Here is a 17,661-nt window from a genome sequence, read left to right as displayed (position 1 = left end):
TTGCCTGGTGACTCAGAACCCTTGAGTCCCATATGTGCAGCACTGCACAAAGGAGGAAAGATAAGGGAACCCAGGGAATACATTTCCCACTTCCAGCAACATGTATTGTGTAAATACTGTGTGTACGTCTGTATGCACTTTATACACACACACACACACTTATTGACCATAGTAGCTGTACCATAGTAAAAGGTACAATGGAATTAAGCTAATGAATTAGGACAGCTGTATGCACTTGATGGGAGCTGCATTTTGGAGCTTTGTTTGGGATCAAATCTTGTTTTGGGAAGTCAGAAGTAAGGAAAGGAGGAGTGGGTGAAGTAGCACGGTATAAGCTAAACAACCCAGCTACATCAGCACCATCTATAGACTGTGTGGATGCATTGCACAGATCAGATGCCTGTTAATTGGTGCTAATAAATTCCACTCACATAAAGACTTTTTTGAGATAACTGCACAAACGCAGATTTTGGTGTCAGCGAAGCCAATAACTTTGATATTGTCTGGGTAATGCATAAAGTCCACTCAAACCAGCCTAACAATAGTAAACAGCCTCGTACAGTTACTGTGACAGGGAGAACAGTTCAAATCTGATCTGGTCTTTGTACCAGCTTATTAACATGTTTATTTCTTCCCTAAAATTGGGGATTGTTCATAAACGATGTGCTTTTTTGAGCCAGCCTCCAAGCTGCCATATGAAGTACTGCATTTGCATTTTGCAATTGCACAGTAATTTAATCTTTATGCCGTATTTGGTACAGAAGGAGCGAATGAAAATATAACGCTTCAAGCCATCACTGTTCCATAAAAGGCTTTCAATTGCAATCTGATGGGCTGGACTGATCAGATGTGCGAAGTGTGCAAATCGAATGCTGGTTGAATATTAAAGACTTTCTGAGAGACAGAAAACCTAAATCTGTTGGAGACAAAACCTGAAACTAGTCTTAAGAGTAATTAAAAAGCAACTTCAGGAAATCGGTCAATATCTCAGGGAGAGTACAAACCAGTGTCAAACTTGATGCAATGTGTTTTTTGTATTAGTATTTCACAAAACACTTAGTAGAGTCCTGTGTCTGATTAATTAAAATGCAAAAGGGAACCAAAAATAAATAAATAAATGAAATGAGGGGAATGGCGTTCTTTCTACAAGAACACACCAAAAGAGAAAATAAGGGATAGAAGCTGGACACAAGAAATTACTGTTGTTGGGCATGCTGATCAAAAAGTAAGGACAGCTGGAGAAAAGGACAGATGGAGACAAAGAGAGTGAGAAAAGAAAGGAGTGGAAGAGAGACAGAAAGAGAGAGTGAGACAAAGTAAAGACTGAGGGTGAGAGGCAGAAAGAGGAGAGAGACAGAAAGACAAAAAGAGGGGTGGTCAGTTATAGCTTATGCTTGTGGAGTTAAAAAAAAAAAAAAAAAAAAACGAAAAGAAAGAAAGCTGCAGCAGCCAAGCATGTCTACAAGCTGGTATACATGTCAAAAACAGCACAAAGAGAGAGAACTCACAAACGAGACCAGAGACTTTGAACCCATGCAGAGCGCGGCGCTACCTTGTGTTCAATGGTAGTAAACCTTTGAGTATAGCCCATGACACATTTCACAGAATCTAAAGAAGAATACGTGGGGAGTCAGTGGTATTCATTGTTTTTAGGTCATTTTGGCAGCAACCTGCCCTTTGGACACATTTTGCCAACAAACAAGCTTTCACACACAGAAAATTGTCCAAATATTTTAAGGAAACCTGAAAGGAAAATATTAGGTTAATAATGAAGAATCCATGCCCACAAGCACCCATAAGTGTCAGGTCCAGAGATCTGAAGAAGTCGCACCTAAAAATAGAACTAAATGTTGCTGCAGCACTGCACGATTTGTCAATATTGCAGAGGCAAAAACAACATCGGCTCTGCTGTTGATGTGCCTGAGAAAAATCCCACAAGTTTACATTCAAGAGCACAGTCATTTATTCCATTTTACTCTTTTTGTGACATCTGTAAAACATTTAAAATTCCCTGCTCGTCAGGTGGTCTGTCTTTAAACTCTGAAAGAGAAAAACAAAAAGTGTCACTGTCAGCAGGCACAGGGTCGAAAGGAAGGAGTTTGGAAACACCACCATCAAATGACCAAATCCAGTCTCGGCACAGTGACCTTCCTACGTGAGCGGATGAATAGCGTGATGTTAAAAGGCAGTGCATCCAAAGACACCAGTAAATTACAGCTTATTACCACTTGATGCTATTGTGGCAAACCATTTCTTCTGGAAAAGCCAAGGTCTTATTTTCACCACTGACATTCAGTTCGTGTCTACTCTTTTAGACCGTGATCATGGGCATATACTCAAAACATTTACCTAGCTAGGGACTAGAGAGCTGCGACAAAGACCCATGAGTGCTACAGAGGCACAAGGCAGACTGAGGCAGCTGCAGACAAACCTGGAGACTGTCAACTCAGAATATAACTTGTTTTTTGTTTTGTTTTTTTAAAAATCATAGTAAATACACATCACCCCCCCGAAATAACAGTAAACCTTGTTCATTTCTGAGACCAAAGCAGAAGCAGAACAGAAAACATGATGACACAGAGATAACACCTCGACAGTAGAAGCGACCTGGTTACAAGGTACATATATATAGAGCAGTGTTATCGAAGCAATATGGAAGATGTGGTTTTGAGGTCTTTTTTAAAGAATACAGGGGAGAACATTAGGAGAAGCATGAGAGGGGAAAAGTGTCAACGTTAGGTGAGAAGAAGAGTGGAGAAGGAAGATGTTAGAAGAAGAAATAAAAGTCTCATGCACTAGAGGAGAACACGCACTCACACCCCACAGTGGCAGAAGCGGTGTTGGCGGCAGTGGCAGAAGTGGTAGTAGTAGAAAAGGCTACATGTGTAGGGCTAGAAACATTGGTTACATCGTGCTGTTGTTGGCTGGAGTTGGAGGCCTGCCGCCTTAGAGCCCCCTGAAAGGAAGTTCCACTCTGGAACGCACTCACTACATCCATCTGCAAAGAATCAGACAGCGTGACAGGAGAAAAAGCCCAGAGGAAATAAAAACACAACACAGCCAGAGGAGAGAGAGAAAAGAGAGAAAAATAAAGAAAAGGCACCAGTAACCATAAGAAAAAAATGGCACTTTGAAATTGGATTTAGACATTATAATTAAAAGAGAGAGGAAAAAGGGGGACGGTTGGGTTTAAAGGCACTGATCGGAGGGAGCTCTTACTCCAAAAATCTGACCTCACTTTCACTCTTTTCTCTGCAGATTCCTTCCATACTTCCAGCTATAGCCATGCCAATACTCTTTAAACATTCAGCTGTTCTATCGTGCTGTCCATCCAATCCAATTCACTTGCTTCTCATCAGTACCTTCAAACTAGATTTAGCAGATAGAGTCAGACTGAGTCAAATAAAAAACAAAAACATAGGCAGAGGACCCTGCTTTAGCTCAGAAGCAGAACAGAAAAATTAGAGAAAGGCTTTTTTTTTTTTTTTAAGGGCACAAGCCATTCTTTAGGAATGCCAAGAGAAAGAACAAAATAGATTTTAAGCTGGAAGAGCAGTAGAGAGTTAAAGGGTTTATGGCTTTTGATTCCCTTGGTGTTGGGGTGTGGTGGTGAGTGCTGCACGTGAAACTGCTGAGACTTGTCACCTGAGTTTGGATGCGATTGAGGCCTCGGAACCACAAGATCTGGCCTCGACGAAGCTCCCGTTCAGCATGGTCGATCTCATCCATGTCCTCCAGCTCCTCCAACTCTTCGTCTGGGATCTCCTCTTTTTGGGTGCCATGGCCTGCTGTTTTCAAGAATTTTAAGCGGCTGGTGGGTATTGAAGAGATAACCTGGAAGACAATGAGGATACAAGTGAGCAACCGTGACTCCTGATGAAGTTTTAGCCCCCCGTGCAGTTTAATCATGGCTTGTTCTGCCGTGATTAAGTTCATCGCCGACATTAAGCGGACAGTGACCATGAAAATTTGATGGCCAGTTCAATAACATGCAGTTTGCTCTTGGGCTCCAAGCCCCTCCCACTGCTGATGAACAGGAGGATCCTTGCACATGATCACATGCAGATGCTGTTCAGTCAATTTAACAAGAAGGCAAAAACTTTACTCCTCAAGCACTAGCCACAAAGATCACAAAGTGGAATGCAGATGAGTCAGACACATGTCTGGTGATTTTAAATCACACAATGTCATAATTAGAAGTTATCAGATAACACCCCCCCCCCCCCCCCAAAAAAAAACCCCAAACCAAACAACAACAACAAAAAAACAAAACAAAAACAAAACCCCCGACATTGCTCTGGACATTAACCATTGCTCTGGTCTGTGGGAATACAATCCACTACGAGGGTTCCACACTGTTTGGCTAATATACAAAACACACAAATCCATCTGGTGTAAAAATGGATCCATCCAGTATGGCAACCCCTTATTAAAAAGACAGCAGCCAAAACAAGCTTACGGTAATGTTACCCATATTAACTGTAACTGTACAGCCTGGTAACACTAAGGGTTTCTCCTAAATATGTATTTTCAAAAATATGTAATTCTCTGAGTCTTCAGATTTTAAGATACTGAGGGTGCATTAAGAATCTACCGATGTGCCAAAAGATCCCAGTCGACTGTGTCACGCGGCCTAGAATTGAAGACTGCTGAACTCCATGCACCAACAGGTGTGTGAACACATGTTGTCAGCGTCTATTTAGGGGACCGACCGGCCTTTAAGGAAAAGAACAGAGCAATCGCTGCTTTGGAACCAACAATCTTGGTACTTATTCAATTCAGTTCCTCAACTCTCAGCTATGTGCTTTTATAGGACTTGGTGTAGTCCCATTTATGTAAAGCTGGTGACGCCAGCTGGCAAAACTGATATTAATATAAGTGCTGATCAGGATAGATGTGAAACAGAACAACATTAAACATTCGTTATGAACCTCCAGTCATTACTATAAACTGCAGTGAGCGATCTCACCCTTCAATCCTTAGAAAAAAAACAAACTATATTTTTCAACTCATGTATAAAAGGTAAAGAACTCAAAAAGTATAATATTTAAATTTTAAAACATGTACCATTGAACTACTAATATTTTACTACATTTAAATAACTTTTCAAAATTGAAACAACTGCAAAAGAAATAACTTTAATAATCCCCTTAAAGGTCAAATTAAAATAATAAAACTGAATAACTTTGATGACCACATGTGTTTGTGGTAGCTACCCCCCCCCCCCAAAAAAAAATAAAAAAATAAAAATCAATCAATCAACTACTAATTACTAATCTCTTCACAGCAGCGGGACATAATGTACTGTTACACGTCTCTGACAACACCCTGTACCAACAAGATTAGAGCTGACACATGGGGGCAGTGTAATACCGCATTTCTGTACCTTGCCAACAAAAGGTAAAGCTCAGCTGTACTTTCATACCTGTCCCCACAGAAGAGAGCCGAAGCCTAAGAAAGTACACCACAGCCACTGGTCAGTCGTCAGAGCCACGCAGCTGAATGGCTTCCCTCCAAACTGCACAATAACAATCTATGAAAAAAATAAAATAAAAAAAGGAGCAAGAGAGGGAGACTTAATCAAAGTGTAAAACCTCAGATTTCACCTGTGCAGACTGATGCTTCAGATAAGTCTTAGTCTACTGTACCTGAATAATAAAGGTACCCAAGACAATACTACAGAAGATTGGGTTGTTGAAGATGCCTTCAAAGACATTCCTTTCACCGTGGATCTTACGGGCATTGATCTCATTGAAAAGCTGCATCATTACAAAGGTATTGAAGACAATGGTGTAGTGTTCTGAGGGTGGGGCATGGAGGGGTGCATTCCTGCCACTGTCAATGTCCAACAATTTCTCTCCTACAGAGGGGGGAAAAAAAAAAATATCCCAGTCAAGAAAAAGAAAATCTTGGATAACAGTGCAGGGTACAGAGAACATCTTCAGACACAAAACCCTTACCAGCAAAGAGCAATGTAAAAATGATGACTAGCTGATAAACTCCATGACCCAGGATGTTCTTCATCATGGTGCGGGAGATAAGAGGTTTGTTGCGGCCGTATGGCTTCCTTAGCAGCAGGGCTTCTGTAGGGGGCTCTGTGGCCAGAGCTAGTGAAGCAAAAGTGTCCATGATCAAGTTGACCCACAACATCTGTACAGCTTTCAGTGGAGAGTCCTAGTGCAAGAGAGCGAGTCGCCAAATCAGGTTATGGAAATTCAGATCATCTATTAAACACATTTCGATCCCCACGAGCCAAATTACACGTTTATGAGCTGGAGCAGTGGCTGCACTGAGGAGTACATATTTTGTTATGAGGTGTAAGATTGATGGCAGGTAGGAAACAAACAAATCTTTTTCGTAATGAACGAAGACATGAGAGCCAGGTAAGCTGCTCTTGGATACGGTTGCATTTCCACAAGGACAAATTTCCAAATTTCCAAACATTATACATAAAAGCCTTTATTTCTCCTCAGTTTATTGCTGGATCTTCATTCCCTCTGCTTCAGCTCTTTCAATGTGTTGCCCGTGGTACCAAGTTAATTTCCATTCAGAGCATAACAGTGAAATAACTCTTCAGACACGCAATAAAGAAAAAAAAAAAAATCAAAAACAAAATAACCCTACAATATCTAGGTGCTAACCTGTGTGATGCATGCTCCTGTAAATGCTACAATGACAGCCACCACATTGACCGTTAGCTGAAACTGAAGGAACTTGGAGATGCTGTCATAGACGTTTCGACCCCACATGACAGCTTTAACGATGCTGGAAAAGTTGTCATCAGTCAGAATGATGTCAGATGCCTCCTTGGCAACATCTGTCCCAGCAATGCCCTGGAGACAACAAGATGATCATTAAGAATCTGTTCCAGCTATCCACCAAATATTTAACAAGATGATTAAGTGGCCTAAATTCTGACTTCTTTCTAGTTGACTGCCAGAGTTACCATGGGATACTGAGCAAGATGTTGATGTTAAGAATGACCCAATTTATATTTATGATTAAACCTTATTTAAGAAATTATACACAAGTAACTTACCATGGCGAAACCAACATCTGCTTTTTTCAAGGCAGGACCATCATTCGTACCATCTCCTGTCACTGCTACTACTTGTCTCTGTTCTACCACTGTGCTATCAATAATACCTAGAACAGAAAAATGTCAAACTTTAAAATAAAACCGTTACAGCCTAAAAAAAAGAAAAGGAAAAAAAGAAAAGAAAAAAAGGCTAGCAGCAAAAGAAGAAAACAAACAAACACATTAGTTCACTTTTTCCATTTTTACCCATGTCAGAGAAACATAACTACCTTTGACTAAGGTGTGTTTGTCTGTGGGGGAAGAGCGAGCCAATACTCGAAGTTTGGGCCAGATCTTGTCAATGCGTTCTTGTTCAATCTAGAAACATGAGACAAAACCCTAATAGAATCCAAACAGCACATCTGCAACAGTCTCTGAGGTACACTATTTTGCTGTGGCCCACCTCTCCCTTTTCATTGCGTATCCTGCGATTGAACTCTTTTCCCTCCACGCAGAGGAAGTCATCTCCAGGCTGTAGGATGCCACACTTGGTGGCGATGGCTCGAGCTGTGTTGATGTTGTCCCCAGTCACCATCCGCACGGTGATGCCAGCACGCTGGCATTTCCTGATAGCATCTGGAACCTGAAGGGAAGCACAAAAGCACAGGAAAAAGAAAAAAGAAATATCACTAGGGATCATCAATCTAAGTGTTCAACTAAAAAGGATGAGATTTGGAAATAATGGGCCCCTTCGTTAAAAAAAATATGAACCAAGCCCAGCACACCTGTCCAGTACATAAAATGGCAGAAAGCCAACTACATGAGCGACAGTGAAGCATCTAGCAAGAAAATGACCTAACTTTTTCAGGCAAGGATTATACTCCCTCACCAACGCCCACAAACAGTTGCAAACACCACAGAAGCATAGTTGTGCTTTCTTGTCTACTTGTAGGATGCAATGTACAGATGGCGCCTTTGAGGTGTAGAAGTTGCCTGGATACGTTTGCATGCAAACTAGAGAATACTCTGACATCTGCACCGAGTCTCAGGTACACCCTGATGACAAACATTTATGTCACTCAGACCCTAGAAAACCCTTGTGTACATACAGATATGGAAATTATAAAATTGATATAACAAATGGGTCCTCCTGGAGTAAGCGCTCCCTTTAAAGAAATATTTTTTTTTGCTTTGCTTAAAAAGTGTGTGTGCCCAACAGTCCAGTAGATGAATAAAGCTGACAACTGACAAATAAAGCTCTTTTACATGTGCTTGTTAAATGCTCAAAAAACTTAAACCAACAGCTTGAATCACTTTATTTTTGGAAACTAGATTCACCTCAGCTAGTATAGACTGCTAAATTAGGTCTATTGTTTTTACTGTTTACATTCACCCATCATTTATTTTGTGTTGCTTCCAAACCACCTGAAATGGAGTCATTGATGTGGCTGAGTTTAGTTAAAATGGTTGGTCCACAAATTGAGTGCAAACTCTGCAAACAGCAGTTTCCATAGAACTGTCAGCCAACTAGAATTGACGTATTCTAATGTTTGATCTAATTATGGTTTCTTAATGATAGACACATCATAGTGTCACCAATTCCAGCAATCTGCCAGTATCAGCAGTGTGGCCGTTTCTCCTTCATACACGTTTGGACAACAATCATTCTAAATACTTCTTTTTGAGTGCAACTTTGCAACTAGTGAAGTTGTTCAATGTGCCACATCAAGCAATGGGTTCTGACTCAAAGCCAAAAGACGGACCTTCAAATGAAGTGCAGATAAATACTCTACCTTTGTAGACAGCTTCCTTACTAGCAATCAAACAAGTGAAACTGTTTGTGCATAAACTCACTAACATTAGTGTAGCCACTAACCTCTGGTCTAACAGGATCTTCAATGCCAACCACACAGACGCAGGTTAGTCCACTGAGGATATCATTTTCATTGTCCCAGTCAGGCTCCCCATCAGAAGCAGGAAAATCTCTGTATCCAAGGCAGATTGTTCTCAAGCCCTCTGAGGCCATGGGCTCGATCACTTTCTTAACCAAGTCATCTCTGTCCCGTGGGCGGAACACCTTTGGCTCACCATTAGCTGTCAAGATTTTATAGCACCTGAAATGTGTAAAGACGACACATTAAATCATAAATGTAAAGGAAAAGAAAGAAAAAGAACGTGTAGGAGGGCGAAACATCCAAAGATGAAAGCCATTAATGGCTTGGAGTTAAGAAACATGGATAAAGACAGAGATAGGTACAGACGCATAAATGTAAAAAATGTCATTTAGACTTAATAAAAGGGTAAGAGAAGAGGAGAAGACAAAGCATTTGAATGGTGAGCTGCAGCAGTAAGAAGTCACACTAAGCCCTCTATGGGTTAAAAAGAAGCCTGCTTGGTTAAGAGGCTTACAGAGCTGTTACCGGCTCATTTTCTCAGTGCCTGTTTTTAAGTCACAACGTAAGGGGCTTGGGTGGGATGCACTTGAACTTCTTAGCTGCTTAAGCCATTACACATATCATTTACAGCAAAGTCTGGCCAGCCGAATGAGTACAAAAAAAAAAAAAAAAGAGCTATGGAACAACCTTTCATTTAGCTGATCAGACATCCATGATTTCATGCTTCTTCAGTAAAGAAATCATAGAGGAATTATTATCTAAGAGGATAATATTAAACCATACAATCCCCCAGCCAAAAAAACAACAACAAAACAAATCATAGAAAAGCAGAACATGTGAACAAACATGAAAAGTGAAAATGTCTCTTACTTTTTTAGGAGAATTTCTGAGGCTCCTTTGCTGAACATACGGTAGCTGCCGTCAGCCATCTTTAACACAGTGCTCATAGACTTGCGAACTGAGTTGAAGGTGTAGACCTTGTAGAGTTTCTCTTCAGGAATCTCGTTGCGGATAGCCTGGTAGTCGCGTTTTAACTCAGTAGAAAAGCCGAGCAAGGCACATTCGGTCTTGTTACCCACCTGTCGTGGCAGACCCCCTTCTTTCTCTGGAGGCTAAAAGAAAAAAAAAAAAGAAAAATTTGAAGACAAAGTTAATGTGCTACACAGTCAATTTTAGAGGTACGCTGCTTTTTACAAGCATACCATGATTTTAGTAGTGTAGGCGCAGTTGACTGCCATGCCCAGAATCAGGATGTCTAAAGTGGAGGAGGGGATGTTCTCTGGTTCAGGGACCTTCTTGTAGTGCTTTTCAGCTATGTAGGCCTGCACCACAGTCATGCGATTCATGGTGAGTGTACCAGTCTTGTCAGAACAGATGGCAGTAGCATTTCCCATAGTCTCACAGGCATCCAAGTGACGCACCAGATTGTTATCCTTCATCATTTTCTGTAGGAAGATAAAAAAAATAAAGTCTGACAACACTGAAAGCTATATTTTCTATAATGAAAACATTTTATTTTTGTTTCATGAAATAAATGTGGTGAGATTTTACAACTGAATGACTAACTCCTTGATTAACTAAAGCCCTATGTTGGCTAAATAATACCCTAAAGCCAAGTAATGATCCCCTTTCCTCAAGTTGTTAACCAGATTTTAGCAGCTTGATCTTCTAGTTTTAATAGGCTAAAGTGTAAGGTGGTTAGTTCGTGCACAGGTCACTTGGCTAGGAGTCTCACCTTAACAGAATACGCTAAGGAGATTGTTACAGCAAGTGGCAGGCCTTCGGGAACAGCGACCACAAGAACAGTGACACCAATGATGAAGAACTTCACAAAAAATTGAATGTAAACAGGTGTGCACTCCTTAACCCAGGATAGATTCTGGATCCAGAAGGTATCCACTACAAACAGCACCACCAGGATGATAACAGTGATGGCTGACATAACCAGACCTAGAGGCAAAACATGAGAGAAAAGAAAGATGTTAAGTTATATTCCTATCAGGACACATTTAGCAGTATGTTGCTTATAGTGGGTGTAATTGTGATTATACAATATAAACAGTTGGAGACGTACAACCCAAAAAAAGTTGGAGTGAACACAAGGGCATGAGAGTACAAGCACATAAAATGTTTTACAATCTACAGCACTCAGCTGTGCCAGAACGAGTGATTTTGACTGACTCACCTGCTTTTCCAATCTGTACTGCTAGTTTGGTCAGTTTTCCCTGGAGAACAGACTTTTCTTTCTTTGGCAGGTTGGCTTTCTTCTTCTCCTCTGCATCTGCTCCTTCGTCACTGTTCAGAGGCTGCATTTCCATTGCAGCACCATCCTGGGCTTTAGCTGCAGCAGAGAAAACAAGACAAGGTTGTTAAAAAGGGCCTGGCTATTCCAAATCTGCACTGGCCATTACTGGTGCTGAGTGTTTTAAATAATTATATAAAGGAATACTGTGTTAAATTCATTTAAGAAAGACTCTAGGATTTATGGAAAAAGCAACGACTGAAATGAAAGTATGCTGATTTGTCAGTTATGATTTGTCAGTTATGAACACAGAGTATTCATTCACGATCAGGTGCCACGTCAAGCCTACATTTGAATATTTGCTTCCAATTTGCAAGACCAGAAATAAAAACTGCATTCTACAGCTGTGGGTGAATAAGGTTGATACAGGTCAAATAAACGTATTCATCTCTCTGGTAATATTAGAAAACTCGAGAACAGTTTTTATATTTCGTGTCTATAGCATATAATCTAGCTCAACAACAGGCCTGGACTAGATTTCCTCTGCCCCTCATAAAATATCTGTTTATCTGACTTTACAGGTAACAAGTCAGAACAAGTTGATTGAAACGGGATCACAAAAATTGCTGTATGATGAGAATATTTAGAATATGTAGAGCACTGTATCACAAGTTAACTGATTAAATAAAATCACTCAAAATTATAGCATGCTTTGTTGCTTCCCTGTTATCCCAGGAACTGTGGAAATGTCACTGTAATTATGTTTGTCAGCTGACGGCACAGAAGTTAGTTGAAAGATTTTGAATTATTTACCATACTTCCGCCAAGAGGTTTAAAGAACAGGTTACCTAGCTAGTGACAGATCTATTTGAGGCATCTCCTACTCTTCCTCCTTCTGCAGGTAAATTCCCATAAACCTCCCTTCTCAATCTCCCTCAGGGCCACTTTCTGTTCCTGCAGAACTAATGGGAATACCATACCCACATCTAACTAGGTAACCTTGGACACACAAAGCCTCTAATGCCAAAAGGAGGAGAAGAGGCAGCTGGCAGGCCAGCAGGGGCTGGTCTCTGTCATGTCACGCACCATGATAAAATCATTAGCTTTCCTGGGCACTGACGCTATGGCACTTCCTGCAGGACAACTGAAATATTCTCGTAACATTTTGAAGTCTTAAACAAAGTACACAATTCTTTTAAAGCATGGGGAGCCCTTGTCCAATTTGGGGATACTAAAGGCTCTATTTATGGTACAATGGTATGGACAATAGCACGGTATTGTGTGCGAATGCATGCAGCAGGAAGCAAGAGCACTGGGCTACTGCAGCTGCTGTGGACTGTGGCTTGCTCTGCACTTACATGGTCGGTGTAATCTCAGTCTAAAGGATTACTGCTGATTCCTGGCAGGCAGAGGGAATCTGTGCACAAGGGACCAGCGCCAGGGTTGTGGTCACAGACCCAAGCACTACTGATCATAGTGTCCCAGCAGAACAAGGCTGGCTCGCTGGCTGAGTTACCACTAAAGAGTCTCATTATCATTGTTATCGGTCTGAAATTGCACCAGTGCAAGTCTCAGAGTTTGACTCTGAATAGTTCAGTCTGGGACATCAATAGAAATTAAAATTGAGGGGGGCCTGAGGGAGAGTCAGAGAGAGATGGGTGGGAAAGCAGATGTTCTGGCCCCAGAATTGTTGCATGGCTTTAATCTCCTCATCACTAATCGCTATAACTGGATTCAGTAGCACCTGCTGCTCGAAGTGCAATGTGCCAGGGAAGGACGAGAAAAGAAGAGAGAGAGACAGACAGGAGGACCAGACAGTACAATGGAGAGCCAAGAACAGCCCGTACTAAGTATATGCTGACATAGGGTCATGCAAAAATATGTAATTCCTCATTACTTGCATGAAATTATGGTGGCCAATTATTAACAGACTGGGGCTGTAACCTACCCTCAGGACTGTTAAATGGGGAGGGACCCACTGATGAAGCTAAAGGCTAATACCTAAATGTAGGCACTAAGCTGTATGGCAATTACATGTGGTTAAGCATGTCAGTCTGTGTGTGGGCAAGTTACTCACCTTTCTTTCGATTTTCTACAGAACCATCCTGCTTCTTATCTGTAGAAGAATGCAACACAGAGTTAGGAACATAAGGATTTTTAAGGATTAAATAAACTAATTAATCGTATAAGAAAATACTGATAAATGTCTCTTTATACAGTAATTAGACCAATCATTCTTCAAATTACTGATTTAAATGAGGAGAACTCTACCATCATACATAAGATGAGCTACAAATAGCCGATTTGGTTGGCAGAAAATAAGTCGTCTACTGTGACCCTCTGACAACTTCTAAAAGTTGTTTTATATAAACAAAGGTCAAATCAGTGCTTTTTGCATTCATATAAACCCTGCTATAACTACATTTTTCTGCAGATTATAAAACTAATGGTAAAGACAATGCTCTTTGTGTGTCTGTGTTTGTGCTGAGTTTATAAGGGCAACAAGCAGAGGAGCATACTGACTTTTTTTCTGTTTCTTCTTCTCTTCCTTCTCCTTTTTCTTTTCCTCTTCGTCGTCATCATCATCTTCCCCGCCTCCGAGTAAAGTGAAGATAATTCCAGTTTGAGAGTTGACACCCACAGCAGTGACCAACATTTTCCCTGAGCCTTCCATTACATGGGTGCCTTTGAACAGAAGAAGGAAAACAAAGTGTCAGTAAATGACATCGGGAAACAGTACCTAGGATAAATGCCCTGGTCTTTGTTTCCATATGACTTCTTTCAGTCATATGGTGGCAGCTTTGACAATGGTGGCAGCTTTGTCCCTGCCGATCTTTATTTGTTCCTTTGAATGTTTCATTTTGGTTCAGTGAAAATTTTACGCTAGATTCCTTTGTTGAGAAGGTGGTTTAGCCAGGCTTTCAAGCAGTATGATGATATACACACGAGAAACTAAATGCAGGTTTTCAATTGCAGGCAATAAATACAAATGAATAGTGCACTTGAAAGTACAGAAAGAATAAGTCACTACTGCAGATACACTCCAAACCTTTAATCAACAGCCTTTAATCAAAAGCCAATTGTTAGTCTGTGTGAAATAATGGAATTCTGAGAGGCTGTAACAGTGTTGCATCTCTGGCTCTCCATTCCTCTTAAGACACGATTTTAAAAAAAAAACAAAACAAAAACAAAAAACCCCACACAGAAACATCAAATATCAAAAAAACACGACAAGCTAAAGTCGGAGTAAAGGAGCGAGACCCACGAGGCTCTGACAGCCGAGGAGTGGAAAGCATTTAAAGGTTCCTGTGTTAATTAGAAGATGCTTTTCTTTCATTCGTGAGAAGGGATACGGGCCGTGCTAAGGGAAATCAAAGAGCAGTAGCGAGGCAGCGCATAAAAACACAAACACACATGACTCCTGTGCCTTGAAGGTGTGCCAGGAGAGAGCCAGATGAACTAAACAAAAGTGTTTCTCCCTATACACGTTTTTCGTGACAAAGCCATGAACTGTATTTAAAAGGGCGTTGGGGACATAGGATGGACAGAGAAAAAAAAAAAAAATGCTGGAAATGTTGAATGGCTGATAACTTCCGGCACTGAGAGGCAAGATCAGGAACCAATTCAGTTTCAAACATGTTTTCAACAGAACACAAGTTTCATGCTGAGCTGAATGCTAACAAATATCTGATGGTCAATTATTTTCAATTTCTGGATTATAACAGTTTATTTATGAAGATCCAGATGATCACCTGTTCTTACTGATTTCAATAAAATTTTGGATCATTTATTCAGTGCAATGAGTATTCCAGAAAATTTCTTTTAAAAGCAGTTCAATATATTGGACAACATAATCTATAAAACCTCTGAAAATTCGGTCCTTCCCAGTACGAACCAGTAAAAGGAGAAGGAGGTTCATGTTACCTGATAACAGCATTGGATCTTTTTCTAGTGTTTTCTTGACGTGGTCAGACTCCCCTGTGAGTGAGCTTTCATCGATCTTCAGATCATTGCCTTGGATGAAGACTCCGTCAGCAGGCAAGAGGTCACCTGAAACATTACAAAGCCAAACAAGCCTTTAATTTGGAGAAACAACATCTTAGTAACAGTTTAAATTGATGCCTTAATCACAGGCTCTCAAAGATTCTATGACTAAGCGAGTCATGTGAAACACTTTAGTGCTCGTCTCTTCAGAGGTTAGTGGTTATGTCAGTAATGTTCTTTTTACTGGTTTATGGATTTAAATCATTAGTGAGCTGGCTGTTGCGTTCCTCCCACGACCAGGAAAGTTAAACTTGAAGAGAAATCCTCATCTTAATCTGTGATGAACTAAAACTAAAACCTTGAACCAAGGATGACCTAAATGTGCAGTACTGTTTTCTTAATGGCCCATATAATAAACATCTTAATAAAACATAGGTTCCACAATATATCGACATTCTTAACAGATTGACTTTTTTTAACCATCAAATAAAGGCTTATGTTTAACTGAGCTCTTACCGTATTTTACTTGTGCAATGTCCCCAACCACAATCTCCGCCACAGGAATTTGAATAACTTGTCCTCCACGGACAACAGTAAATTTCTGTTCCTGCTCAATGCGGCTCTGGAGGCCTCTAAATTGCTTTTCTTTACTCCAGTCATTGAATGCTGTTACCAGCACCACACAGATAACTGACAGAAGAATGGCGGCACCCTCGATCCACCCCGCCTCTGCCTCATTTTCATCCCCACCACCACCAGCAGCTTTTCCACAGTCTGAAGGAGGATGGGGAAAAAAAAAACATTAACATACAAAGCATAAACTTAACACATCACCTCATGGCTCTGAGAAAAATAAATGCCATCACATCATTACATGTCACTGCAAGTATCACTAAATATATTTAACAAGAGACATAATTAAGACTTCAAACATAAGTAATATCTAGAAAAAGAAGATAAAACATAAATGTAATGAATGGTTTCTTACTTTCTCTCTCTGCATCTGGAGGTTTATAAAAAGAAAGGCCTAGTGAAACTATGGCTGCCACTTCAAGAATAATCAGCGTGACATCCTGTAGTGCCTCCCACACTAACTGCAAGAACGTTTTGGGCTTTTTGGGAGGTATAAGATTTTCCCCAAACACTGTTTTCCGCTTCTCAATATCTGCAGGCTGTCCGCTTAGACCTAGGTAGGCAAAGACAGATAAACAAAAGAAAAAAAACCTGTTAATTCATAAAATGTTAGTTTTAAACCCATCAGGGAATTTCACACAAAACAAGAAATATTTATTCACATCAGAAAAAAAGAAAAGAAAGAGAAGGCCTTAATTATGTGTCACAAAATTGGAGCGCAGATGGGTGAGTTGCTGCAGTTCACAGGGGGGGAGCGTGTCTCACTGAAGTAAGAGTCAGTGAGCTGTGCTCTCATCAGCAGGCCTCCAAAAGCATAATTTCCAAAAGGATTCAGCATTTCTGACAGGACACTGTGGAGGACACAATGCCTGCAAACAATGACACATTCTGTGGGTATGTCAAACATTTTCACCTCTTTCAGACACGCCAGGGAATGTGAAAACTATGGTCAAATCTAATCCCCCAAAACTGCTGTTTTCAACACAATGACCAACTGACTAGGGGTTGAATCAGCTATGGACTCACAGGTGCCTATACTCACACACTACTGTCACGTTATGGAGTCATCTCTCTGATACATTACACGTCTGGCTGCCCTGAGACCCAGTCATCCATGTGTACAGAGAAGGAGCTTTCTGCAGCAACCCATTCAAATGCCTCAACATTCAAGGCAGAGTCAAATATTCAAAAGGGCCTTCGCACATTTGATGATGCATGACAGTTTTTCAGTTCTATTCATGCTAGCTGTGTGTGGGTGGGGGTGCAGACTGGATGGAGAGAGAGAGTGTGTGTGTTTATGGGAAAGAGATGGAGCAGGCCTGAGGGCTGGGGAGGAGTGACTGTGTGAAACTGCTACTGACAGGCAGATGGGGGTGGGCGGGGGTGGTCGGGGGTGAGGGTGTAAAGGACCGAGACTATTAAAGAGTAGAGATGCTGATGGCTAAACGGAAGCTGTCCTGGCAGTATCAGCGTATTAACAGGGAAAAGGATCAGCAGGGCATGGAGAGAAAGAGGAAACGACAGAAAAACAGACAAGCAGACCAGAGGCATAATAAAAACCATGACACCGCCTTGGAAACTGAGCACAGTGACAAGAGCACAGACAATAAGATACATTGTTCTTCTGATCTCATGCTGTAGGCACAGACAGTTCAAACTGCTGATTCTGATGGGGTTTTCTTTTTTATTAATATTGGAGAAGTCAAAACTCCAGCAACACTTATTGTGTTTAGAACGTCATTGTCAGGCCAACACTTTGTGTGTGAACACCGAGACTAACTACTGTTTCAACAATAATGTTCTATACACTCATGTGTTCCTGGAATTCTCCATTTAGATTTTACCCCCTCCCTATTTTGTTTTGCTTATCCAATTCGGGGGTGTAAGGC

The 17,661-nt window shown here is 40.9% G+C and overlaps 1 protein-coding gene across 5 annotated transcripts in view; it reads right to left on the bottom strand.

The window, feature by feature from the left end:
• Nucleotides 1-17,661, bottom strand: part of atp2b1a (ATPase plasma membrane Ca2+ transporting 1a) — a 152,702-nt gene that overhangs the window by 4,122 nt on the left and 130,919 nt on the right. For 2 of the 5 annotated variants that reach the window (XM_085437802.1, XM_085437801.1), the window contains 19 exons: nucleotides 16,128-16,325; nucleotides 15,656-15,913; nucleotides 15,080-15,205; nucleotides 13,679-13,840; nucleotides 13,233-13,271; nucleotides 11,099-11,254; nucleotides 10,649-10,863; nucleotides 10,116-10,358; nucleotides 9,784-10,025; nucleotides 8,895-9,132; nucleotides 7,482-7,661; nucleotides 7,309-7,396; nucleotides 7,040-7,146; nucleotides 6,642-6,833; nucleotides 5,961-6,174; nucleotides 5,649-5,860; nucleotides 5,426-5,533; nucleotides 3,646-3,834; nucleotides 2,909-2,998 (listed from right to left, as the gene is read on the bottom strand). In XM_085437802.1, coding sequence (XP_085293928.1) covers nucleotides 2,909-2,998; nucleotides 3,646-3,834; nucleotides 5,426-5,533; nucleotides 5,649-5,860; nucleotides 5,961-6,174; nucleotides 6,642-6,833; nucleotides 7,040-7,146; nucleotides 7,309-7,396; nucleotides 7,482-7,661; nucleotides 8,895-9,132; nucleotides 9,784-10,025; nucleotides 10,116-10,358; nucleotides 10,649-10,863; nucleotides 11,099-11,254; nucleotides 13,233-13,271; nucleotides 13,679-13,840; nucleotides 15,080-15,205; nucleotides 15,656-15,913; nucleotides 16,128-16,325 — 3,257 coding nt within the window. Of the gene's footprint in view, nucleotides 1-2,813; nucleotides 2,999-3,645; nucleotides 3,835-5,425; nucleotides 5,534-5,648; nucleotides 5,861-5,960; nucleotides 6,175-6,641; nucleotides 6,834-7,039; nucleotides 7,147-7,308; nucleotides 7,397-7,481; nucleotides 7,662-8,894; nucleotides 9,133-9,783; nucleotides 10,026-10,115; nucleotides 10,359-10,648; nucleotides 10,864-11,098; nucleotides 11,255-13,232; nucleotides 13,272-13,678; nucleotides 13,841-15,079; nucleotides 15,206-15,655; nucleotides 15,914-16,127; nucleotides 16,326-17,661 lie in introns of all 5 variants that reach the window. The other 3 variants (XM_085437804.1, XM_085437805.1, XM_085437803.1) reach the window with 3 other exon arrangements.

This window comes from Copadichromis virginalis, linkage group LG17, assembly GCF_057382275.1.
Source record: "Copadichromis virginalis isolate Kocher_CV1m ecotype Utaka linkage group LG17, C_Virginalis_male_GT1.1, whole genome shotgun sequence".
NCBI classification, from domain to species: domain Eukaryota; kingdom Metazoa; phylum Chordata; class Actinopteri; order Cichliformes; family Cichlidae; genus Copadichromis; species Copadichromis virginalis.
Note: the sequence above shows the minus strand (reverse complement) of the source record. Positions and strands in the feature narration are given on the sequence as shown.